We start from the raw sequence: 26385 nt of genomic DNA, 5'->3' as shown, positions 1-26385 counted from the left end.
GGGAAAAAAATATTTCACTGTACATTAATCGTGAGTTAACTATAAGTCATGCAATTAAAAATTGTAATCGCCTGACATCCCTAAACAAAACACATTTCATTTGTGATATCTGATAACAACCCTGGCTAAGGCTAGCTCCTCCCATTAGTGTATCATCATACTTCCTTGACACCAATTACTCATTTTTCAGCAAATGGCTCAGGACAGATTCCACAGGAAAAAAAAAAGCAAACTGAAATGTAGTCCCGTGCGTGTCCACATACTGTAGCTAGCGAACCCCGCGTGCCCACCATAAGTATCCTCGGTGGCCTGGGGTTCAAATGCCAACTGGCATCGCCGCTCTGTCACTCAGCACACTCGGACAGCTGCTGGGTAGAGTTACACCGTATTACTCCCGTTGTTGCCAGGCAGCTCGTTGCGCCTCGTCCCCGCAACCCACCGGCTGCTGTTTTTCCCAGTGTTTATAATTATATTAATGACACGCCTGCAAAATGCGCTTTATTGTGTTTAAAAATTAACTCACGGGGCGGCAACGCAGAGGAGCTACAGCGGTTAACATGATTGCCGCACAACATTGAGCCCCCGCAGACCTCACCTTTGCCATCTGCTGCGTCTCGCCGACCCCCTCCCCCAGCAGTGCTCTAGTTTATCCACACATGTTCTCAGTTGTGGCTCCCATTTGCGCTGATAGGTGTGTTGTTATTTCAGAGGTCCGAAAGAGGGAAGTTATCTCGGGGCCTTCGGAACAAGGCGGGGCTGCTAGATTGATGGGAAGCAGACGAGCGCGCCGATACCTACAGCGTGCAAGCGGGCGTTTTCGTATTTGCCGCTTGTGTTCGCCAACTTTACGCACGCGTCTTGGCTAAATGCGTGTGTGTCCCCCCCCCAACTTGAGGCCCAAGACAACACTGTAAAAAAGGACAGTAGAAATAAATAAATAAAAATAGTATAATAAGAAAATTATCTCTTCAAATAAGTATAATTATCTGCCAACAGAACCAGAAAGTTTTACTTAAATTTACCTGCATCCCCGTGTGTCCCCCCCCCCACCCCCAACTTGAGACACAAGACAACACTGTAAAAAAAGGACAGTAAAAAAAATAAAAAAATAGTATAAGAAGAAAATTATCTGCCAACAGAACCAGAAATTTTTACTTAAATTTACCTGCATCCGCGTGTGTCCCCCCCACCCCCCGACTTGAGGCCCAAGACAACACTGTAAAAAAGGACAGTAGAAATAATTTAAAAAAAAAAGTATAATAAGAAAATGATCTCTTCAAATAAGTAAAATTATCTGCCAACAGAACCAGAAATTTTTACTTAAATTTACCTGCATCCCTGTGTGACCCCCCACCCCCCGACTTGAGGCCCAAGACAACACTGTAAAAAAAGGACAGTAAAAATAAAAAAAATTTAAAAAAAATAGTATAAGAAGAAAATTATCTCTTCAAATAAGTAAAATTATCTGCCAACAGAACCAGAAAGTTTTACTTAAATTTACCTGCATCCCCGTGTGCCCCCCCCCACCCCCCGACTTGAGGCCCAAGACAACACTGTAAAAAAAGGACAGTAGAACTAAAAATTAAAAAAAATAGTATAAGAAAATTATCTCTTCAAATAAGTAAACTTATCTGCCAACAGAACCAGAAAGTTTTACTTAAATTTTCCTGCACCCCCGTGTGTCCCCCCACCCCCTGACTTGAGGCCCAAGAAAACACTGTAAAAAAGGACAGTAGAAAAACAAAAAAAATAGTATAATAAGAAAATTATCTCTTCAAATAAGTAAAATTATCTGCCAACACAACAAGAAAATTTTACTTAAATTTACCTGTAATATTTTGAAAAATAGGAAAATAATATTATGCCTATATCAACTGCAGCAGTCTTAAAAATAATATTTTTAGACTAAAAACAAGTCATATTGACTTTTTTCAAGCTGTAATAAATAGAACTATTTTCTTAAAATACATATGTATTTTTTTATTTAATTTTTAAGCTTGGATAACTTAGCCTTAGTGTCACGCAGAGAGGTACACAGGTCCCATTTTTATTGTCTTTGGTATGACCCAGCCAGGGATTGAACCCGCAACTTCCAAGTCTGAGCTCAGGTAGACACTCCACTAGATCACTGAGGAAAAATTATCTGCGCAAATATAACGAAAGGAACCACAAATATATTGCACGTCTGTCTGATTGTTTTCATATTCATATTTTTTCCCATTGATCTTATTACTAGATTATACAAAATCTTAGAATAAGAAAAATCAACTTATAAAACCCCATTTCAGTGCCTTTGATGTTGGTTAGTTGTCGTCTTAAAATGTAGAAAATGCTTGTTTTAAGCCTCAATGAGACTCGATTGAGTTAACACTCAATTCCAAGACTGCACTCTAAAAACAGTTGGGTCAAAAATAACCCAACTATGGGTTAAAAATGAACCGATTCTCAACTTGGGTCAATTTGACCCAACTTTGAGTCAAGAAATGGGTCTTTTCGTGTAAAGCAAGTCTTAAATATTGGTCAGATTCTTTAGTTGGGTCATAAAAATTGGGTCATTTTGTATACAACAACCCATAAAGTGGATCGGTCCATTTTTGATCCATAATTGGGTTACTTTTGACTATTTTTAGAGTGTGCTTGATCAAATAAGACAATTAAGCAGTAAGTATCTTAAAATATGCACAATGAGCTTGTCTGACGATTTCATTTTAAGTTTAAAAAAAAAGGACTTGCCAAATTTAGGTTCAATTTAAGAAATGATATCTTACTTAAGATTTCAGTTTTTGCAGCGTGCCATTTCCTGGCATTCAGGAGGGGATGGCGGTACCAGGCCAGAAAAACTCCTTACCCCGGAACGCCCTGCCCTTTGGCCTTTGCTCGGACCCTCATCTATCACTCACGCGTGTGTTTTTCCACGCCGTTTGCGCTGGTGGTGGGTGGGGGCGGGGGGAGTCATTTGGACCCAATCTGAAGCACTATCCATCAAAATGGAGGTCTTAGGAGCCGGCGTCGTCTTCAAACATACTGCGCGGGCCTTTAACAAGTCAAGCTGTCACGTTCATTTCTGCTCCGGCTGCAATATGCGCAAAAGTGCAGCGCTCGCAAAACAAACTGTCATTTCTTTGAAACGTCAAACATCACGTGTCATTTGCCGCGGGAAAAAAATGAAGTGGGAGTAATTTGACAGCGTGATATATGCCCACTCCATCATTATGTTAATTAAAAATATTTAATAGGCTTCATTAGTTCACGCACCGCCTGCTTGTTTATAACTGAGTTGGCGTAAAAAACCCAATGATATATCCTCCAAGTTGGAGGCCACGCCCCCAACAGCGAAAGGTATCCTCCTTTTGTTATAATATGCAGCCGGTCGGTCCCTGTTGTTATTTTTCATTGTGTTGTTGTCTACGTCACTACACTGAGACGGTAGACTGCAAGATAAACATGTAGCGGCTTAGGTGGAGCACGGCAGCGAGAGGGGGAGGGGGGAGTGGGGGGGGGGGGTCGCCGGTAATCCTCCTAACTCGCCTTCACATAAACGCAAACGTGCATATTTGTTGCGCCGCGACAAATGACTTGACTCGCAAAGCAGCAAGTAGCTCAGCTGCAATTTTATAATATCGGATTTTTTTTTTTTTAAATTGCTCATTTTTTACACCGTATTTGATCACAATATAAGACAAAAAAAAAAGGCAATTTTTGGGGGGCCGATCTGTTGTAAATCCAAGCAAATATTGACGGATAAAGTATCGTAAAGCAATTAAATGTGCTGCCTGTAATTCATATATTTGTTTTTTGTTTGCGTTGAGGGACCTTTTTTTCCCCCAGATTTTTTAAATTAATCGCTAATTTTTTTAATGATCTGTTTTTTATTCCACCAAATATGAGAATCGACACCAGCCTGAACAAAATCCATACATATATCAAATTAGTATTCACAACGTCACCTGGTCATGTTTTTTTTATTTTTGGCCTGTATAACCTGTCAAAGCTTAAAGGAAAGTTGTAATTGGTGTCAAAGAAGTATGTTGACGTGATACGCTAAGTTATGGAACATCGTCGCCCATGTTCATGCATTTTGTGTGTAAAATGAGATTTAGATTCAGTCAATTGTTTTGGAATCATACTTTTGTGGCATACTTTCATGTTTACACAAACACAAACATGTTCAGGTGGGGGACGTTAATTACGGACGTCCCCGGTACCCCACGCACAACACTGATCGAAAGCACAGCGATTGTTTTTGTCTTTTAATAAATGAGCTCGGTGCCAAGAATGATGGAACAAGAAATACTGGATGTCCTCCATTGTTGTTTGCTGACTGGGTGGCTTTCCTTTATCTTTGTTGAATTCATTGCGCACGTTGTTGGGTTGCGCTGGTATGAGAAATGTTTTGCTATGCAGTAGCATCCCGCTAACACACCCTGAACACAAGGCAAATAAAGGTGGGCAAGCTTTTTGTGTTCAAGCGCCATGTTTGATTTTTTAAATGGACATGAGCCAATTCATACACAAGGTAAAAAAATAAAATTTAATAAATGTGCTTGACTAATGAGTTCAATTCATTCCGTAACGCAAAACACTTGTATCTATTAATCCGTTCTAGCCTTTGGGGGAAAAACAGCCCAAAAAAATGTGTAGCATGTTTTTAATTAGAAAAATAGCACTATATAGCATTTTGCTTTTAAAAAAGCATACAGTAATAACATAATTAAAGAGAATGTAAAGAATTTTGCCACATTTTCTGCTTCAGTTCAATGGACATGGTGCTGATCCTTCTAGTTGTGTGTGTATTGGCCACCTGGGGGCAGTATAATACATCCATCCATCCATTTTCTGAACTGCTTATTCCTCACAATGGTCGCGGGGGTGCTGGAGCCGATAATACAGTAAATGAAGACGGTCACTGCTCCTCAGTAAACTGCAGTTGTTCTTTGCAGAGGATAAAGAAGACATACCTGTGAGTAATCTGTAGGGTTGTCACAATTGACTTTTTTTTTTGTTGAATTTATTATTTTATCGATTATTCATTCATTTAATTTGAATAATCTGGTATAATTTTATTTAGCATTAACACATTTTTCCCCAGTACTGTTTACTAACCATTATTTTTTGTTGATTTAGTACTATTAAGTGATTTTTTTTAACAATTAGGCACTATAACACAAAAATGTCCAAACGGATTCAGTCACTGGTCCAGTCATTGTTTTACAAAGAAAAAGCAAATGTCTTACTTTGATTAAAAAAGACGATCAGTCCTACTTTCATGAAGGACTACAGAATCAGAGAATAATCACTGTTGAGAGTCTTAAATTGGAGGAATTGGACAACTTGAAGTTCAACAAATGATTTCTCGATTGTTAATTCTTACTCTAATTATTTGTTGAAATTTTTAGGGTTATATTTACGGCGTTATGGATTGTGTGTTAGCGTTAAGCTAGCAGAGATTCATTCATTCATGTGTGTTAGCGTTAAGCTAGCAGAGATTCATTCATTCATGTGTGTTAGCGTTAAGCTAGCAGAGATTCATTCATTCATGTGTGTTAGCGTTAAGCTAGCAGAGATTCATTCATTCATGTGTGTTAGCGTTAAGCTAGCAGACATTCATTCATTCATGTGTGTTAGCGTTAAGCTAGCAGAGATTCATTCATTCACGTGTGTTAGCGTTAAGCTAGCAGAGATTCATTCATTCATGTGTGTTAGCGTTAAGCTAGCAGAGATTCATTAGGCAGTAGTTTAGTTTGATAGCAAACTTCAGCCGGGAGTGGCAATAAACAGCTTGAAGACTTTTTCCGTCCGTAAGTGTTTACCGTCACTATTTTGACCATGTATCAAATTTTTTTGGTTGCAAATCAAAGCAAAAAAACAACAACTTTGGTCACAACATAGAATCATGTGTGTTTTCACTTATTCCCGTCTGCTGACCCACCCCGCCCCCCCAACCCTCTTCCAACCATTAAGTGTTCACACTTGTGTTTAAACACAAACACACCCCAGCGGCTCCATCCAGCCACCAGCGTGTGAACGCGCACGCCCCGAGTCAAACCGAATCACCCCCGTCTCTTTCACCGGCTTCTTCTGTCAGACGTCAAAGCGGCCGACGGTGTTATGACGTTTTGTTAGAGAATGGCAGGATTTCCCAGCGAGCGAGGAAACGCTCCCACTTCCCTCTCGGTAATTGAAGAGTGCTGACAAAGCACCCTCGGATGTGTTTCCACTCAAAATTGAAGTGCGAGTGTTTGAGAACATGGTCAATGAATGACGAACGCTCTTTCATAAAAAGCTAAAATGGCCGCCAGTGGTTTGACGCATGGGCCCACGATTGGCTGGCTTTTCATTGGACGCGTTCGCACCCCTGAGGCTCTTTCATTGGCTGTCCCACTTCATTATTTTTGAGTCGACTTAAGGGCCTTTGGCATGGGGGGGTCTGTCTAGCATCTCTTGTGTTGCGCGCTGGCTGCATTGCAAGACAAATGGACCTCTTTATGTATCTCACACATGGCGAGCGTGTGTGTGTGTGCGCGGGCGACCCCTGGCCAAGACCCCTCAGCCTCAAGTCTCTTGTCCAGAGTTCCCTCCAGTCCGGCAACCCGGCCCGCTTAACGTAGTTAGCGGCCCCCTAATGACAGTGAAATGTCATTAATATGCCGCGCAGCTGGACCCGGTCACCAGTGGGGATGAAAGGTAATCAAATCTCCACGGGCTAACCTAAAGCTGAACCTCCAGAACTGCTCGGCAGCATCGAGACAGACAGCAGTCTGGAGTTTTGTCGTTTGTGTGTGACTGTGTGTGTGTGTGTGTGTGTGCGGTCTCTTGATTCCTTTTGAAGTGTTTGACGCTCGCCAGACTTCTCCGACGTCGCAACGGCTGCACGCGCCACTTCATCATCGGGATGTCTCGCGCATGTTTGTCCGTTTGCGCGGAGTTATGCCGTAATTGTTTTAGGAGGATGTGGCTGAGTGCAAAACCCCCCACCACCGCCCCCCCCCCCCATCCCCGCCCTTAAGTGCGCTTGTGGCTAGTCGAGTGAATCTTAAGACCGCCATTACAAACCGCTCACACATGAATATAATTAAATAATCGGTTTGAAAGCAGCGCGTTCCATTAAGCTAGCATGCTAGCTGGGTGGGAGAGGGTCATATTTTACTTTTTTATCCATTTATTTAGAGTAGGGATTCTATGTACAGTTTATACAGATTTTCGGAATAATTTTACCAATACAATGAAAGATGGGCATCCTAGTGGGTTAGTGTTTAGCATGTTGTGCTAATGGTTAGCTAGCAGTTCTTGGGTGGTAGAGGATGATGATATCGTTTCTTTCAGTTTTTTGTACACAATAACTGGTCTCACTACAGTTAATACGTATTTCAAAATAATTCTTTCAACAGAAGGAAACATGGGCAGCATGGTGGACTGTTGGTTAGCATGTTGTGCTAGTGGCTAGCATGTCTGCCTCACAGTCCTTAACCCCGCTTTCCATGAACTTTTAAAGAATCGGAACTGAGTCTGAGGTATATTCTGGCTCTCAATTAAGTCAATATAGAATATTAAGAATAAAGAAATATGATTATGTTCCATAGTGAAGCTGTCTCTATCAAAAAATCTTATATTGTACAGTTTTGATCTAGTGTACAAGTTTTAAAAAGTCACTTTTATGTTGTTAGCATAATTGCCCTAAGTCATTTTAAAATGTTTTAGAAAAACAAACCAGATTCCAGTTTCTACAATTCAACCTTTGTGGACTACCTCAACCTGAATGACTGGAAATCTAAAATGCCATAAAGACGGAAAGTTAAAAAAAGACTACGGTAATCATGCTATTAGGCTAAGAGTAATCTTGTTCTCATCACATTGTTTTATTGCTCTGCAAATAAATGTGGCAAAAAAAGCACTAATGAATTTAGATTTCTTTTTAAGACTAATGCAAAATGAAAGTAAAGTAACTATTATTACAGTAATTATAAACATTTCTCGGTGTGGCGGCAATTACTCGCAATTAACAGCCTGACACCCACGTCACTCACCTGCCCTTTAACCCATACACATTCAAAGCCATGTATTGTATTCCCTTTCGTCCCAAACAAGTTATCTATCTTATATTACAACCTTTTTGTGTGACTTGCAAACAGTAACTCCGATACAGAATGTGCGCTTTGCATTTCACCTCCTTGCCAAAGAACAATAGCGTCTTTTATCAGCTAGTTCTTGTTTTTCACTTCACATTATTTTCCGGGTTCCTGTTCCTGTAGCACCAAGTGAACCGGGTCGTTATCGTTTCATCACGCCAGCGCTTTCCTGGCTGCCCTCTTCACAAAGTGATGTCCGAGTCCGACCCCCCCCCCCCCCCCCCCCGTGGCAACTTTTTTGGCAAGGGCGACCCTTTGCCGACACGCGCGTGTGTACGTTTGCGGCGTTTTATAAAGCATGTTGCGAAGGTCCCGGAGAGGCGCTTTCCGGGCTATGTGAGTCACTTCCTACGCGGCATGATTGTGTGGCTGGGACAATAATAGGCAGTGTTGATTGAGAACTGGGATGGTGTTGAATAATAGCCGGTGGAGGGCTGCAGACTGGGCGAGGAGCTTCTCCAGCCACAGGCCCGCCATTGTTTTGCTTCATGTCTCGGCCTGACGGGACTCCAGAAGCCAGCCATTGTATTTAATTACAGTTGCCAGCCCCCCCTCACAGACTCATGTCCTCGTGTCCCAGATTTCCACGGATGCTCTCATTAAGATTTGCTATTCTGTGTGTGTGTGTGTGAGAGAGAGAGAGAGAGAGTCCACTGATAAGGAAAATCCCATCGCATGTGTAGATGAAGATGCAATTTTGATGCGGGTGAGCGGGGCGCCGCACACTGTATGTTTGTCTACGATTCTAATCAAGGAAGCTTTTAATGTGGATGAATAGGTCCGCTCTCGCTCTAATAATGCCGCGCTGTAATTAGTCCACATCAAAAACTGTGAATGGCCGCTTGCTAATGAGAGAATATGCCACGTTATGTAAGGCGCGCTCTATTTGGGGTTTAATTTGTTTGACGCGGGGGGTAGTGGCGGCGTGGCCCGGCGGCGTGACGGGCGCTGCGGGCCCCCGGATGACACCCACAGAGGTGCAATGAAAGGCAAAGGACGGACGATTTCTGCCTTCCGGTCTGCTTTTTTTCCGAGTTTGAAAATAATAAGATTGTTTTTTTCTTCAATGATGAATAAAGGAACTAGACTAAGTGCAATTTCTGCAGAAATGGTGTGGAAATGCTGAAAGCTGGATGCTAATAGTAAATTGAAAGTATTAATTGTATGAGTAAAAAGAACACTTGACCCCTGCGAGGTGTGAATTTTTCAAGCAATTTGAAATTTATATGGAAAGGCGTTATCTGAAAGTACCCTCCATTCATCGAGATGGAAAAGTGGAACTAATGATATCCAATGGAAAAATGCAAAATAATAATATCACTCAATAGCGCCACCTAGGCATGCAGTACCCTCCATTCATTTAGATGGAAAAGTGGAACTATGATAGTCAATTGGTATACAAGTATATCCCTTAGAATAATCGCTATGGATATATTTGCACAGTCGGAAGTGGGATTCGAACACGCGACCTCCTGGCAAGGCAATTTTTATTTATTTTATTTTTCTTTCTTTCTGGAGAGCTCATTCGGTAATTTTACATTTCATTTTCAATTTGACATGTCATCATCATTGCTCTCCTTTTTTTTTTTTTTTTTTTTTTTGGTATGTGGGTGATTATGTGTGTGTGTGTAAGGCAATTTGGCAAGGCAATTTACCAAATGCGCCACCGAGCAGTATGAGACAGCTGGTAATGATGCTCAGTTGTATGTATGGATGGGGGCGTGGAAAGTGGGACTTAGAAAAAGTTCAATGTCAGTCCCATTGAAAATGAATGGAGGAAAGTTGATATTTAACGTTAAATTGTGCTAATACCGTAAGTAATGTGGAATCAGACGATAAATACCTCAAAAGGCGTGGATTTTTGAAGTTCCGTCCGTCCGTCTTCAATTCCGCTTATCCGGGGTCGGGGCGCGGGGGCAGCAGCTTTATCAGGGAAGTCCAGACTTCCCTCTCCCCAGCCACTTCAGCCAGCTCCTCCGACGGGATCCCAAGGCGTTCCCAGGACAGCCGAGAGACGTAGTCTCTCTAGCGTGTCCTGGGTCGTCCCTGGGGGCCTCCCACCGGTAGGACATGCCCGGAACACCTCCCCAGGGAGGCGTCCAGGAGGCATCCGAACCAGATGCCCGAGCCACCTCAATTTTTCAGGTTGAAATTTGAAATGTGTAAATCGGAAGTATTATGTTGGAGTTGTTTCACGGCCCAAAAAATTGTGGAGAATAAAAAAATCGCAATAACATATGTGGGAATTGAAGATTTTTTTGGGGCTGCTGTGAACGTATTATAAACTCCCAAGGCTCTTAAATGGAATGGCTCAATAACAGAGTCCTGATTGGCCGTCGGTGTTTAGCGCTGCAACAGGACCTTCAGCAAACCCATTTGCTGTACATTCTCCCCACAGGGAAACATAACATTGAAAAAGGTGCTGAGCAGGCAAGAGTTTCTTCTTCTAGGAAAGCCTTCAACAGATCTGGGCATCAGGAGTGTTTATTTTGGTTGCGGCGAACATAATCTCTCGTCCGTGCACCATCTGCCGCACCGACACGAAGTTGGCAAGCCGAGCCGAGGGCGCGTGAAGATACTACTCGCAAATCGTCAGGAAAGTGGGGGCGCCATCACGCGCGTCCATCCGATCTGACGCCGCCACGCGACGTGTTGACTTGACTGCCGCTGTAGTCGAGTACTGTGTTAAATATAGATGGTTGATTTGTAAAGGAGCTCCCTCGGAGCTGTCCGTCCACCTCGCAAATCCTTCCTGTGTTGAGCTGATAATGCCGAGCGAGCGCAACGGGCACACGTATTCACGATAAATATTGGCGGCAGCTGACACGTACATGTCATTTGCGCTTAAAAGTTAATGACATGCATTCAAGGATTTCTCGTATGGACCATTTTCCCTATTATTTGTTGACGCTCTCAATTTATAGTAAAATTGCTCTAGATTAGTGGTGGGCATAAGGCCCGCTCCATGTTTTAATCCGGCCCACCTGAGCATTAACATTATTACAAAATTTATTACAAGAGTCCTGTAATATTTCTTGCAACAATTTAGCTTTTTTTATCCCTAAAAATGCTGAATGGAAATGTATTAAATCTGTGATTTTTTTTTAATTTTATTTAAAAAAGCTGGTCAGTTAAATAATAATAATAACAATAATGTTAGTAAATAATGAGTTTAATTGCGAAAAATAGATACTTTACCTTAAAAAAAATTTAAATAAACAATTCTATATATATAACAATAATGCAAAATAATAAGTTTCGTCAAATTGTCTGATATGATCAGTTAAATGAATATTTTCAAAATGCCCCCCCAAAAATCTATAAAAATGGCTACTATTTAAATCTATTTCTTTTCATATCATATTGTAATATATAATATAATATTGTATTTATTTTCATTATTACACTATCTTATTATTTTGTTTATTTTTTTATTTAATTGTATGTTTTTATTGTAATAATAATTTTATGTATTATATTTTAATGGATGGATGGATTTTTTTGTTAATTATATCTTCTTATTTTTTCTTTTTACAATTTCCGTTACATTTTATCTATTTGTTCTTGGACATATTCATTGATTACACATTTTTGTATTTTATTATTTATTATAGGCACTTGAATTTGACTTCGGAAAAAGTGAACCCAGCCTTATTTGAAGGTGTAACGACGTATATTGTGGCCATTTTACGATCAGGAACTAGAAATTAGAAGAATAAAAAATTGTCAATAATTTTATGCATGCAATATTTAGGGGAAAATGCTGCATTGGGATAAATAGGTCTTTTATTTCAAATTATCTGACATTTTTGTTTTTTTGGCGGGGTGGGGGGGTAATTTATCATAAGTATCTGTACTTGGTATCAGTGACTACTCAAGAGTTGAGTACTCCCACTGCTATCGTTCTGAAAAAAAAAATGTTCTCGAACATCCCTCCTTTTAAAGCCACTGTGAATTACTGCCGCTTCTTTTAATAAGAAGTCGATTTAAAAACAAACAAAAGCAGCGTGACATCGTGCCAAGTAATCATATTGGCATGTGAATAAAAATGGAAGACAACATGGCCTAGTTGCATGCGCATGCACATGGAGCTCAAGCAGGGATTATGGCATTATTTGCTCGGCTGCAGAGCTGTGCCGTGAATGGCGTGCTTTCATATTTGACATCCGCGTTCTGCCGCGCACACAAACACTCGCGCGGGATATCCAGGTCAAAGTCCAATACATATTACATGAAGACAATAGCGGAGCATGCATGTTTTCTTCTTGCGGCTTGTGCCATTGTAGTGTTTGGCAATCTTTATTATTTATATTTTCTTTCTTATGTGATCATTTCCCGCGGCACACCTGATGATCTCTCTATTAAACCTTCTTTTTGTGAGAATGGGAAAGGGGGGGGGGGGGGGTTTCGCAATTAGCCTTGCTTGCAGTTTTTCTACTTCGTCCGTCGAGGAATGAGTTGCTAAGCATCCCTGCTTAAAGGCGTGATTATATAAGGATAAATAAAAGAGCAACTGCAGGCCATGTATCAGAGGGAAGCACTTTCTTTGAACCCTGCCAGCGAGGCAGTTCCTCGCAACAAGACATCACTTTGGCTCCGAGGGGGAGAAAAGCCCACAAAAGGGAGGGCTCTCCATTTCTTTGATGATCCGCGTTTGTGGAAAAGCGCGCAATCAAGCAGTGTGTGTGTGTGTGTTGAAGGTGCGCGCGTCAGCTGCTCCGTGAATGTCACCGTTTATCGATTAAGCTCGCTTTGGCTAAGCCCCCCCCCCGCTCGTGTTTCTCTTCTCTCTCCGCAGCGATAGAGACGCAGAGTACCAGCTCGGAGGAGATAGTGCCAAGCCCGCCCTCGCCTCCCCCGCCGCCCCGCATCTACAAGCCCTGCTTTGTGTGCCAGGACAAGTCCTCAGGGTACCACTATGGCGTCAGCGCCTGCGAAGGCTGCAAGGTGAGACGCCGGGGGCCTTTTCTGGGAATCTGCTAAGACAGCAATATTATTCGTCTGGCTCATAACCATCCTAAAATGTATCTTCATTTGGGGTGGGGGGGGGGGGGTGCTCTTCAAGTGGTTTTGGATCATTTGCATCCTTGTGGGGCAGAGATGTAACACAAGAGAACTTGTTTTGCAATGACACACGAATATGACAAGCGTTGTCAAAATAGGAAAGTAGTACTGTAATTACGTGGTAGAAGCAAACTTTATGATGTTACTATCGGTGCTAGAAAAGTACCACGATACCTCCCTGTCAAATTTAACGATACCACATATTTTGGTACTTGGATACAATTCGACAGCTAGAAAACAGTTTGTCAAAAAAGAGATGCGTACTTGCTTCAAAATGTTTTTGGAGTGGTAAAATTTCAGGGTTAAATTTTTAGTAATTAATTTTAACTCCCGAAGTTTAATTTTTACATTTTCAGAGTTAAATGGTGTCCAGAGTAGATGTTACTTTTCAAAAGAGCTATTTTGGCTATATTCACTCCCAGCCATTTTCTCTGAAGAAATGCCCTTCACTCCCGGCTGTTTTACTAGATTTTGACAGATTTTTGCAAGGCCCACAGAATATTGTGTTCTATTCTAAAACATGGAACCTACCAAAAGAATTAGAGTCTCTTCTTTTATCAGGAAAAACAAGTATATTTCTATCTGTTTCCATTTTGCAGCAATTAGCTTTAGAATATAGCTAAATTTCATCATTATTCACAAATCTATTTAAAATTGTGAGTTAAAGGGTTTTTTTCAACAAGGCCCTGGTTGATCTCTTTTGCTCTGCTGCCACCTGCTGGCCGTTCGTGTAATAACTACCATTTCTTCAACTGTTCTTTGCAGTTGAGTGGCTGCATCAAAAGCCTTCTGTATGCTCTAGCATAAAAAAACGTTTAAATACGTCTTTGGGACACTTTTTAACTATAATTAGTGTGGACCAATATAGACACAGTGTTAGATTTAACTCTGTAGGTGTTGAATTAACACTGCTGATTTTGCTGTGTACAGTCAAATGTACCTGGTCCCTCTCTTTACTGTACACTGGTGAACTTTGCAAAATGAGATAAAATCCATATCTTATCACCGTATAACGTACATGAAGTCACATTTGCACGGCAAGAAGTCGTGTTTCCTGTATCTCTTTTGCTGACTTGTGCACATCGATGTTTTCAGGAGGCCTTATCGCTTGATAGTTTGCTGTACTTGTGCTTGAACGGTATTAATACAGTGTGAAAGTCTTAAGCTAGTGCTAAGTTTAATGTTAGAATTTTTGAAGTTTCTCTCAAATTTGAAGGGAAATATGGTCCAAAGTAGTGTTTAATGTTTTTTTTTCTTTTTTTTTCAAGAGTTTGGGGAGATACAATTTAACCAAAAATATGCGGAAAATTATTTGGCTTTGGAGCAAGGAAGGAACAAAATTAGATTTTGGGTCTTGGCAGACAGCTGTATTTTAATTCTGGTTCTCGTTTTTTGTGGTCATGACAACAAATGAAGACTGTGCAGAATTGCGTGTTGTCCTGACTTATTGAAGTTCATAAAAAGACAGACATGAGCAAAGCAGATCTGTGGATTCGGATGTAATGTAACTACCAGGTGTATTGGTTTCGGGAATAACCTAACCCAAGTCTATAAACTTACCAAATAAAAAGACGCAATAAAATAAAACTTGGAGCTTCGATGGCGTGTAGGTTTTCACAAAATGACACAAAGATGGCACGCGGGGAAGGAGGCGGCAGATTGTGGCGAACAGAAAAAAAAAAGGAAGTGGGGATGGTTTGAAGGGTTGCAAATCAGTTAGTCGGGGTCGAGGGGCCGCAGTTGAACCCGTTGACATCGCGGAAATGATGGCCATCGCGCCATATGTGAGGGGGGAGGAAACTGAAGAGCCCTTTCTCACGAAACCTCCTGACAATGAACCTCGACTCCCCCTGCGCGCCTGCCCCTCATCGCGTAACCGATGAACGACTTTTGTCAAATTAGGGCTAAACTTTTGATTTTTTTATGAAAACAAAAAGGAAATATTTGGAGCGCTGGGCGCTCACAGCAGTGTGACGCTGGCTGGCAGTTCTCAGCGCGATAAACAAAAAGCGAGCGGGGCCGGGCGATAGATTTGAGTAATTAGCCGTTCCCCCGCCTGCGATCAAAGTGTTTCTCATTTCGAAATCAGTCTCAGAACTGACGCAGTAATTAGTTTTTTTAGGCCAAGTTTATCTGCCCCACAGATATTGTTGAAAGCGAGTTGAAAAGAATAACTCGATGCGTAGGTTTCACTGTCGCCTGTCAACATCTCACTGCAGCTAAAAATGCAGCCCTTCACACTGCGTAAAATGTCTCTCGATTAAGCCTACTCCTATCTATTTGGCTGCTTATATTTAGTTCCCATGTTTGTATATCTACAAAGGTCAAGCGTCTCAGGCTTTAGCACAAAACATTTCAGAGCAGATAGGACATTTTTGGAATGTGTCACAGCATTTGTCATCAGCTAAACAAGTGTTTTCCCAATACTGAGTGAGTCAAAAATAGCTTTACTCGCGACAATACTCACTACTGCGGACTAGCTACATCCTATAGCTAAGCTAGCTAGCAAAAGGGAGACAGTCCCTCCTAGGCTGAAGGCTCTTTCATTTGTTGCTGTTTTGTGACCGAATTAGCTAGCTACTGTGGACCAGCTACATCCTATAGCTAAGCTAGCTTGCTAGCTAGCAGGGGAGACAGTCTCTCCTTCGTTTGTTGCCGTTTTGTGACCAATTAGTTTAACTACTGTGGACTCCTGTAGCTAAGCTAGCTTAGTAGCTTGCTAGCTAGCAAGGGAGAGAGTCCCTCTTGGGCTGAAGTTGACTAACAGCTTATGTTTGTTGTTGTTTTGTGACCAAATTAGCTAGCTACTGTGGTCCAGCTATATCCTATAACTAAGCTAGCTTGCTAGCTAGCAAGAGAGACAGTCTCTCCTTCGTTTGTTGACGATTCGTGACCGAGTTAGTTAACTACTGTGGACCAGCTACATCCTATAGCTAAGCTAGCTTGCTAGCTAGCAACGAAGACAGTCCCTCCTGGGCTGAAGTGGGCTAACAGCCTACATTTGTTGCCGTTTTGTGACCAAGTTAGTGAGAGGCCGGCAGCAAAATAATGACAGAGACGGGCTTAATTGACCATACTGCTTTACCCTTTATTTAATGTTCATTAGCTGGCTAGCTATTGAAATATGCACACACACTTCAAGTGTGTCTGGCTCCACATGACGCTCTAGCAAGATAGTGAATTTAAAAAAAAAAAAAAAAGAGTCTTCAAGTCATTTAGTTGAAGTTTATTGTCATAAATAAACATAAAAAAAAGAGAATTACACATTTATTTAAAGCAAGCACAGTGCACACATTAACGCTAGCTTAATGCTAACACACAATGCAAAACATTTTGTGGCATTCTGGTGCCAAGAAACTATTTGAAGACTGAGGGGCAAGCTTGTATTCATGTGCATGTCGGGGGCATTTTTTCGTAATCAAATAATCTGTAAGACATTTTTTTTTGTGAAGGGTTATGCTGTAAAAGGAGTTTAAAATGATATTAAACTCTGGATCATTTTCCGCAGCACACTGTTGTGGTTGGGAATAAGTGCGTTTAACTAAAAGAATTGGCACCTTAAATCAATAACATCTTGGCTTCACTAGCGCCCCCTGCTTGTCAGCCAACCGCCCGCGCTTTGCACATCCGCAGTGCTAATTTGAAAAATTCAGGATGCCTCCTCCGTATCTCTGACTACAGAGGAGATGACTTGGCAAAGCGTGCTCAATAATTCAACAGTACGCACGAATGTATATGCTTGTCTCATTTGAGACTGGGGTAAGTTGAGGGTTAGCCGCGTCGACTTTGCTGCAGCATGCCAAACTACAAAGGCATTTCCTGGGGGCTGCTGCGAACACGGGAGATAGATGCTGATGGAGGAGGGGGAGGCTGAGCGCTCGTACTTGGAGACAGCTGGCTCGTTTGTTGTTTAACTCCCACTGCCGGCACACACTCACCGGCATTGCACTTCTCATCCCCTTTAGATATTAAGACTTGAGCATTAAATATGCATGCTTACACCCTCATAGTTGTGGTTTTGTCTAGGGGGCATAGCGGCGTGCGGCAGGCAAACTCGCTTCCTCGTGTCCGCTGGCGTAGCAGCAAATCAACTGTTTCCACAAGAAATTGGCACGAATACGTTGATTTATTGCTTAGGGTTGCAAGACATATGGAACTTGAGCTATTTTAAAGTTGTGTAAGCACTACTTCTTTAACTCATTTGCTCAAAAAACCGTATAAATATGTTCTATTTTAAGTGTTTAAAGTGTCCCAAAGACGTATTTTTTACGTTTTTGGCGGTTTTTATTTATTTATTTATGCTGGAGCATACACAAGGCTTTGAACTGCAAAAAACAGTTGAAGAAATTGTAGTTATTACGCCAGCAGGTAGCAGCAGAGCAAAATAGATCAACCAGGGCCATGTTGAAACAAAGCTATTTTATTCACATTACTCACAAGATTTGTGAATAATGATGACATTTAGCTATATTCTAATGCTAATTGCTGCAAAACGGAAACAGATAGAAATGTACTTTCTTTTCCTGATGAAAGAAGAGACTCTAATCTTGGTAGGTTCCGTGTTTTATAGCAGTAGAACACAGTATTCTATGGGTTTTGCAAAATCAGTCAAAACCCAATAAAACAGCCGGGAGTGAAGGGGGTTGCTTCAGTGAAAATGACTGGGAGTAAATGAGTTAAGCAACAAATGCTTATTTAAAAAAATAGGGATGTTCAATATCTCTCTTTTTCAGACCGATACCATTTTGAGTAATGAACTCTTTAGTAGATACCGATACCAATTATCGACACCACAAGTACTTTTGAAATATAAATATTGTATGATTTTTCTGCATCATAAATCAAGTAAATGACTTCTATCGTTAGCGTTTCTATTCTGCAGCCACTGCTTTTTGCTTGACTGCTTTCTGGCCTTGAAACCCGCCGTCCATTTTTAGCATGCTTAAAGTGTGAGTTTTCGCCGTTTGACACCCTCGTGCGTTAAAAACGCACATGTGAGAACGCAGTAGGTGGCTGGGAAGCACTCTTAATCTGGCAACAGTGCGAAAGTCACGTAAGAGAGGATTCCTTTGCTTCCCCCGTGAACTCGCCAACCCTTTCCAACGCTCTTCCCTTCCCCTCTCACACACACACACACACACACACACACACACGCCATGTGGAACACATAAACACGCATCAGGTACCGAGCCGGCCGGGTGGAGAGCGCGAAAAGACGAAGTCACGTTAGGACCGTTGGCGAGCCCCGCCTCCCTGCCGTTCCTTCCCTTGTGGCGCTCGTCTCCTCTAAAACTGCAGGGCGGCTGACAGGCCCGCTGAGGGCTCTTGTCGCCGTGTGGATTAAGCGGGGATACAAAAAGAGGCTTATGGGCCGCAGGAAGCAATGACTCCTGAAAGAAAAGGAGGGGGAGGGGGCGGGAACAATTAACTGGCTCACGGGCGGCGAGGGAAACGGGGGCGGCGCTGTCAGAGGGCACCTGAGCCTGGTGGTGTTGGGAGGGACTAGGTCAATCCCCTGGTGACGACGAGGTCAGGGTCGGGGCACCGTTGGATCAAATGGGACATGATACACACACACACACACACACGTCACAAGACGAGACAAGTTACTCCATCTAGTGGACTGAGCTTCTTTTTGCTTTTGGTAAGAGCAGGTTGCAAAGCAGATGTAAAACTTCGATGAAAGACAACCAAGAGGTTAGTCAGCTGACCCAAGCAGGATTGAAACAGCACCGTAACCAGCTGGCAGAACACTATCGTGTAATCGGATTCGTGCCGGTACATCCTTCGCCGTGTGTACGCGCGCCCTTGTGGTTTTCTATTATTAGAAGTCATTTGTTTGATACCTGGGCCGACAGTGGAGGATTTAATTATAACTTAATCCACCTTTTAATACCACCACTGTAGCGTCGCAATTATAGAAGCAAAAATACTGTGGTAATTTTATGTATTTATTTATTTTTTATTTATTAACTTTAATTATCTTATTTTTTTACTTTAATTATTTTTCACTTATATTATTTGTACTCATTTTTATGACTGCAGCACAGGTGTAATATTATTAAAATTAGCACGGTATCACAGTATTAAAATTACAATTACATTATTTGGTTAAATATAAACAGCATTTTTTCCCCTCCATTGAACACAATCCATTTTATTTTTAAACAAAATACAGAATGTTTGGATACAGAGAAATGTGTAAATGTTTGTAATTCTTCTTAGTAAGTCACAGTGTCCCATCACAGGTGAGCTATTTTTAGAACGGACCTGTGGGCTACTCAAGTTGTCCTTGGGGCTAACTAGTATCCAGTGGTACCATTAAAAAAAAAAAAAGTAAAATATTTTTCACTTTAATCAACATAGCAAAAGGGCATCCGTGTTTGCGCAGTGTCACTTCACTCATTACTCGCATTTCTAAATAGATTTGTGAATAATGATGAAAGACAACCAGAGGTATATTCTAATGCTAATTGCTGCTAAACGGAAACAGATAGAAATATACTTTTTTTTCCTGATGAAAGAAGAGAATCTTTCTTTTGGTAGATGTTTTTATAGCAATAGAACACAATATTCTGTGGGCCTTGCAAAATCAGTCAAGATCCAGTAAAACAGCCGAGTGAAGAGGATTGCTTCAGTGAAAATGCCTGGGAGTGAATGAGTTAAATAGGGCATTCGTGCCACCTACTGATATTGTCCTTCGACTGCACGGAAACCAATGTGAAATGATGTTGTGAAATCTGCTGCCGCCTTCGTAAACGCAGGTCATATCTAAAAATGTGCTCGTATCTGAACAAAAAACAGCCGAGTGACAGCTGGTAACACCAAAAACAAAATCAGACAAGGCCTTGCTTGCCCTGACCGCTCACCACTCTCAGAAACATGAATCGCTCTGCTGGGATTCGAGCGGCGGCCATCGGTTAAAAGCAATTTGCGGGTTTAGGCCCAGCGGCCATCTGTTGGCAAGCGACGCTAATCCCGCAGCGTGATGGTGGGGGCTCTCTGGGAGCTGGCCCCGCCCACCCTCCAAAAACTAGCGTCCCGCTGCGTCTGATCAATAGCGACATTGACCTGTTTTGCATGTGTGCAGCGGCGTGTTTGCATCGGTACTGAGGGCTCACTCAATTGTAGCTGATCTGCATTAACCTCTTTTTATCTTTTTGACACCGCAATAATGCAGCCACTGAGGTGAACATTGATTTTATTGGGGCTCGTAGCGCTGATGCGCGGCTTACAACCCACGCGGTGTGTTAAAAGGCTTGCTTTGAATCTCAAAATGACAACATCTCGGCTGTCGTTTTTTTATTTATATTTGAATGATCTCATTGCGATGAGATGAGCCTCTGCCTCAAATGAATGGTTTGAATTGTTGGATGAATCAACTGCACTTGTTTATATCCTGTCCTCTTCCAAAGGGGAATACAGGAAATTGAACTTTTTTTTTTCTTCCTCCCCTCCGCAAAATCACAATGTTGATGCGACCTTGCAGCCTTTGGATTATTTTACATGACATCATTACATGAGACAAGGACATTGGGTTTTCATTAGTGGAGGTTTGCTTGTGTGAAATTTCTACCGTTTTTTTTTTATTGGTAAGACATGATTAAAAAAAACAATCACAATACGTCTATAAATAAGTAATTTCAACCCACATGTGGCTCAGATCCAGTCCTATTTCTAGTTTGTTATGGCACTAAACAATCAAACAACTGTTACTTTAACACACACACACACACGGACCAACAACTCAAAACTGAGCATACAACAAAAGAAAATTAAACACATTATATATATAAAACACCAAAATGTTGAAACAAATTATAGTTTCATCAAACTAAAGTAGGCTAGCTAACGCTAACATGATGTGAAAAGCCATTGACGAGCTAATAGAATTAGCATAGGTGTTGCAGTAATTATAAACTTTCAAACCGACAACAATGTACTGTATTTAAAGACAAAAATGGTCAGCAAAAGTCCAATAGCTTACAATGCTAACAATGTGAAAGACTGTAGACGAGCTAATAGAATTAGCATAGATGTTACAGTAATTATAAACTTTCTAATGCACAGTGGTTTCATATACAAACATAAAAAAATATTTAACCAAGCCATATAATTTTGTCAACAAAAGTCCACTAGCTTAATGCTAACAATATGAAACGCTGTAGATGGGATGGGCTAATTGAAATTAGCATAGATGTTACAGCAATTATAAACTTTCTAACGCACAGTAATATACTGTATTTTAAACACAAAAATGTTGAACCAAACCATATAATTTTGTCAGCAAAAGTCCAACAGCTTAATGCTAACAATGTGAAACAGATAAGCTGATGGAATTAGCATGGATGTTACAGTAATTATAAACATTCAAACACACAACACTGCACTATGTTTAAATACAAAAATGTTGACCCAAACCATATCCTTTCATCAACAGAAGTCCACTAGCTTCATGTTAATGGGGCGGGCTAATTGAAATTAGTATAGATGTTACAGTAAATATAAACTCCTAAACACACAGCAATGTATTATACAAACACAAAAATGTTGAATCAAGCCACATAATTCCATCAACAGAAGTCCGCTAGCTTAATACTAACAATGTAAAATACTGTCGACGGACGGGGCGGGCTAATTGAAATGAGCGTGGATGTTACAGTAATTATAGCACTGCACTATGTTGAAATACAAAAATGTTGAATTAAGCCACATCATTTCGTCAACAGAAGTCCGCTAGTTTAATGCTAACAATGTGACGCGCTGTAGATGAGCTAATGGAAATTAGCATAAATGTTGCGGTAATTACAAATCTCCAAATGCTAAATACTTTATCACACGGAGCAGGAGTGCGAGTGCATGTATGGAGCTCAGCTCTAAATTTGGATTTGTGGAAATATTAAAACTGTTTTAATTAACAGGGAAGTGTTCTTATGTTCACAAGGTTCATAAGTAGTATCACAAACTAGCGATACGGCGCGCAGTGAAGGATGAATGGCGATGTATTGGGGGAACACTGTATTGGGATGTCATGTGCTTAATAGGATCATGGCTGACATGTTTACCTCTCATTAGCTGTTAAGATCGTCAATACCAGCAGTTTCCACATTGATAACCGTGACAAAGCCTTTGCTGAGCCACGTCATGGTGACAGTTCTTTGTCAGTGTCTACGCCGGGGATTAAACCTTTTAAAGACATTTTGGCAGTTCATCGCCTTTTAACAGCAGCTGCCATATCCGCTCTGCTTGGCCTATTTACTGGAATATTTATAAAACGTCATCTGGGACTTTTTTTTTTTTTTTGTCGGATCGCGATGAAAAGGGAAAACAATAGCAAGATATGAGGGAATTGTCATCAGATGTCGCTAATCCTTTTTTACTCTCTTCTTTCCGCCACACCAGGGCTTCTTCCGGAGAAGCATCCAGAAGAACATGGTGTACACTTGTCATCGCGAGAAAAACTGCATCATCAACAAAGTCACCCGAAATCGCTGCCAGTACTGTCGGCTTCAGAAGTGCCTGGAAGTCGGAATGTCCAAGGAGTGTGAGTACACGAATGCCCTGCTAACACATCTGGCTTGCAGGGGGAGACATATTATTGACATTTTTTTCACAGTTGTCTAATCCCAGAGGGGTTCGCGTTTGTTCGCTTGACGCCCACGTCACTCACCAGACCAGGCCCCATACAGAAAAGCTATTCACATTTCAGAGATGGCAAATCCAGGTCCAGAAAGTAAAAACCCTGCCACAGTATGGCTTTAACCCCTCGTGCAAGCTTGCTAGCTCCCTAGCCGGTAAACAAGCACACGGGGAGCTAGCTAGCTAGCACGAGGGGCTAAAGCCAAACTCTGGCAGGGTTTTTACTTTCTGGACCTGAATTTGCCATCTCTGAAATGTGAATAGCTTTTCTGACAGGGTTTGACATTAAGTCACGGCATCTTAAAATGGCCCGGTTTTTACTGATAGAACTGAACTGAGAGAGATTCCAAAACAACCTGGCAGAAACAGGATGTTGTGTTGCCGCAATAAAAAATGGGCCATGAATTGGAGTTAGCCTCATTTCGCTAACTTTGGCTAGCCCATTCGCTGCTATCTTTAAAGGGGTCTTATCTTTAAAGTCAACCATAAATTTTTCTTGACATTAATATGTTATATGTGACATCACTGGTTTAAACATGACATTCTAACTAATATTACATTTGTGGAATATGAGTTATGCAGCAAAATCCAGCCGTTTTTACCCATCCCAGGGGCCATTTTGCCACTTGTTGTCAATTTAAGATGACATCACAGTTGCTCAGGGCTCACGCAACGACCAATCATAGCTCACCTGTTTTCTGAAGCTGAGTTGTGATTGGTGTTACCTGAGACCTGAGCAACTGTGATGTCATTTCTACTCGACAGCAAAATGGCCGCCTTCTGATATTGATAAAAATGGCTGGATTTTGCTTCTTAACTCATATTCTAACTAACGCAATATTAACCAAAATACCGTATTTAGACTAGTTGGGGTTGATTTCCCCTTTAACAGACAACATTTGTGACATTACTGTTGTAGCAAAAATAATGTTAATTAGCAATAGCATTAATATTTATCTGTTTAAGTGCATGTTTTTTAGAGAGGCTAGTGATATTCAGTAAAGACACTAAATATGAAATAATTACTAAAGCTGACCATTTATATACGGGCCCAGTACTGCGTGTAATCGCTAGAATAATTTATTTAAAAAATATGAATTTTCTTATTCTGCTCCATGTTAGAGAGTACTGAAACATTGAACAAACTTTAGAGGTCATATGAAGTTCACGTGTTGAGGTTATCTTATAATATATAATACAATGCTCCCGCTGGAGTGAACGCGTCTCGCCGAGAATATTCGCCGTAAACGTGATGCGATGTGGCAGTAACAGTCAGGGTGACGCCAAGCTTGGCAGGCCCGTGATGAATATGTTCTCACCTGCCGAGAGTGGATGAGCAGGCGCGCGCCCCCCCCCCGGGGGGCTCGTGTGACAACACACTCTCACACTATCTCGCTCTCACACGCGTACGCAGCTAGCTAGACCTGATAAAATAATTGCCAGAGGTGTGATTATCACAAAGCGCCTGATGATTTTATACGCGTGTGTGTGATGTGTGTACGCGGCACTTTTGCACTCATTGACACGCTTCAATTATCATCAGCTTACGTGGTCAGAAAGTGTGCGGCTGGTTTCCCGCTGTTTCCTGTCTTCCCTGCGCTATTTAGCTGGTTTTCCTGCCACGGCGGGGGCAAGGGCACTCCCCATGCCACAGCTCTGTGGCTTACAGTAAAAGAAGTTATCCTCTGAGCTACTTACCTTTGAATGGGGCCATTAATCATGGTTAGAGGGCTCTCAGGGAGGCTTTCAAGCGGTGTCACACCGCCATCTAGTGGCGGGAAGGTCTCACTTCTGTAAAGCGCTCAAATTGATTCTTGAATGGAAACAAGATTGCTTGCTAGATTTCAACCACGCTCCACTTACTCGGCCTTTTGTGTTGTGTTGATCTTTTTTCTTTTTCGGTCACTTGGTGCAGATAGTGCAGATTGCTCGCCCCGTCTCCTCAGCGGTGACTTTGGCGAGCGAATCCGGGGTGCTGAGGAAGGGGAGGCGAGCCATCTGGGCCCAGTAGGGAGTCGCTTTGCCTGTCACGCACACACTCCGCGTACACACGCCCAAAAATAAAAGGCGTCTATGAATAAAGATATAGCGGAAAGGTGAACCCCCCGCGAGAGCCAGGGGACGTCTGGGTGACCTTGTGTCCGCCGGCGGACAGCTCCAGACGACAGCGCCAGGCCGGCAGCCAGGTGGCCGTGCCAAAGAGGACGGCGTCACGGGCAAGATTGGAGGAGGGGGGATGTGAAATGAACTTAAGCCTGGCTCTCCATCAGTAGCCAACAGGAATAAAAAAAAATGTGAATAGTAGACAGCGCCAACAATAGTTTATTGGCTCCAAGCACTACTTTTGTCTAAATAAAGCTGCTCAAGTCACATCAACGCAATGCTTAGGTAACAAAATGTCATGCAATAGCATCAAAGCTCTGCTTTTGTCTAAATGAAGCTACTAGACACACTTCAAATGAGCGCATTGGCTCCAAGGTCCTGCAAGATGGCATCTAAGCACTACTTTTGCTCATCAACTCATTTCAACATAGTCCCTTGGCACCACGATGCTACAAGATGGCGGCAAAGCATTACTTTTGTCTAAATTAAGCTCATCAATTCAATTAGACATACAGTAGTTTACTGGCTCCAAAATGCTACAAGGTGGCGGCAAAGTATTACTTCTGTCTAAATGAAGCTCCTCAATTCAAGTAAACATAGTTCAGTGCAATAGCATCAAAGCTCTGCTTTTGTCTAAATGAAGCTACTAGGCACACTTCAAATGAGCGCATTGGCTCCAAGGTCCTGCAAGATGGCATCTAAGCACTACTTTTGCTCATCAACTCATTTCAACATAGTCCCTTGGCACCACGATGCTACAAGATGACGGCAAAGCATTACTTTTGTCTAAATGAAGCTCCTCAATTCAATTAGACATAGTTCACTGGCTCCAAGATGCTACAAGGTGGCGGCAAAGCATTGCTTCTGTCTAAATGAAGCTCCTCAATTCAAGTAAACACAGTTCAGTGGTTCCAAGATGCCACAGGGTGGTGGCAAGAGCACTGCTTTTGTCTAAATGAAACTCATCAACTTATTTCAACATAGTCCCTTGGCACCACGATGTTACAATATGCCGGCAAAGCATTACTTTTGTCTAAATAAAGCTTCCCAACTCACTTCAACGTAGTTATTTGGCCTCAAGTCAAATCGTCTTTAAAATAATAATACTAATAATAAATCTTTTTCCCATTCAGAATTCACGCAATGGCATCAAAGCTCTGCTTTTGTCTAAATGAAGCTCCTCAACTTGTTTCAAACTAGTTCATTGGCACAAATATGTCACATTATGGCGGCAAAGCATTACTTTTGTCTAAATGAAGCACCTCAATTCACTTGAGCATTATTTGGCATCAAAATGGCATCAAAGCTCCGCTTTTGTCCAAATGAAACCTCAAGAGGGCGCCCGAGTGGAAGCTTGGGAGGATAAAGAGAGCGAAAGTTTCATCACTGTCCATGCAAAGGAACAGTGACATTTTTATCTTTTCATTGAATTTAATCTGTGTGATGGACGACC

General features: G+C 41.7%; 1 protein-coding gene across 3 annotated transcripts in view; it reads left to right on the top strand.

Annotated features, from left to right (window-relative positions):
• Window positions 1–26385, top strand: part of raraa (retinoic acid receptor, alpha a) — a 177033-nt gene that overhangs the window by 143110 nt on the left and 7538 nt on the right. For all 3 annotated transcript variants that reach the window (XM_077551136.1, XM_077551135.1, XM_077551134.1), the window contains 2 exons: window positions 12925–13073; window positions 22593–22734. In XM_077551136.1, coding sequence (XP_077407262.1) covers window positions 12925–13073; window positions 22593–22734 — 291 coding nt within the window. The remainder of the gene's footprint in view (window positions 1–12924; window positions 13074–22592; window positions 22735–26385) is intronic.

Source organism: Vanacampus margaritifer, chromosome 18 (genome assembly GCF_051991255.1).
Source record: "Vanacampus margaritifer isolate UIUO_Vmar chromosome 18, RoL_Vmar_1.0, whole genome shotgun sequence".
NCBI classification, from domain to species: domain Eukaryota; kingdom Metazoa; phylum Chordata; class Actinopteri; order Syngnathiformes; family Syngnathidae; genus Vanacampus; species Vanacampus margaritifer.
The sequence above is the reverse complement of the archived record's forward strand: the minus strand, read 5'-3'. Positions and strand labels throughout refer to the sequence as shown.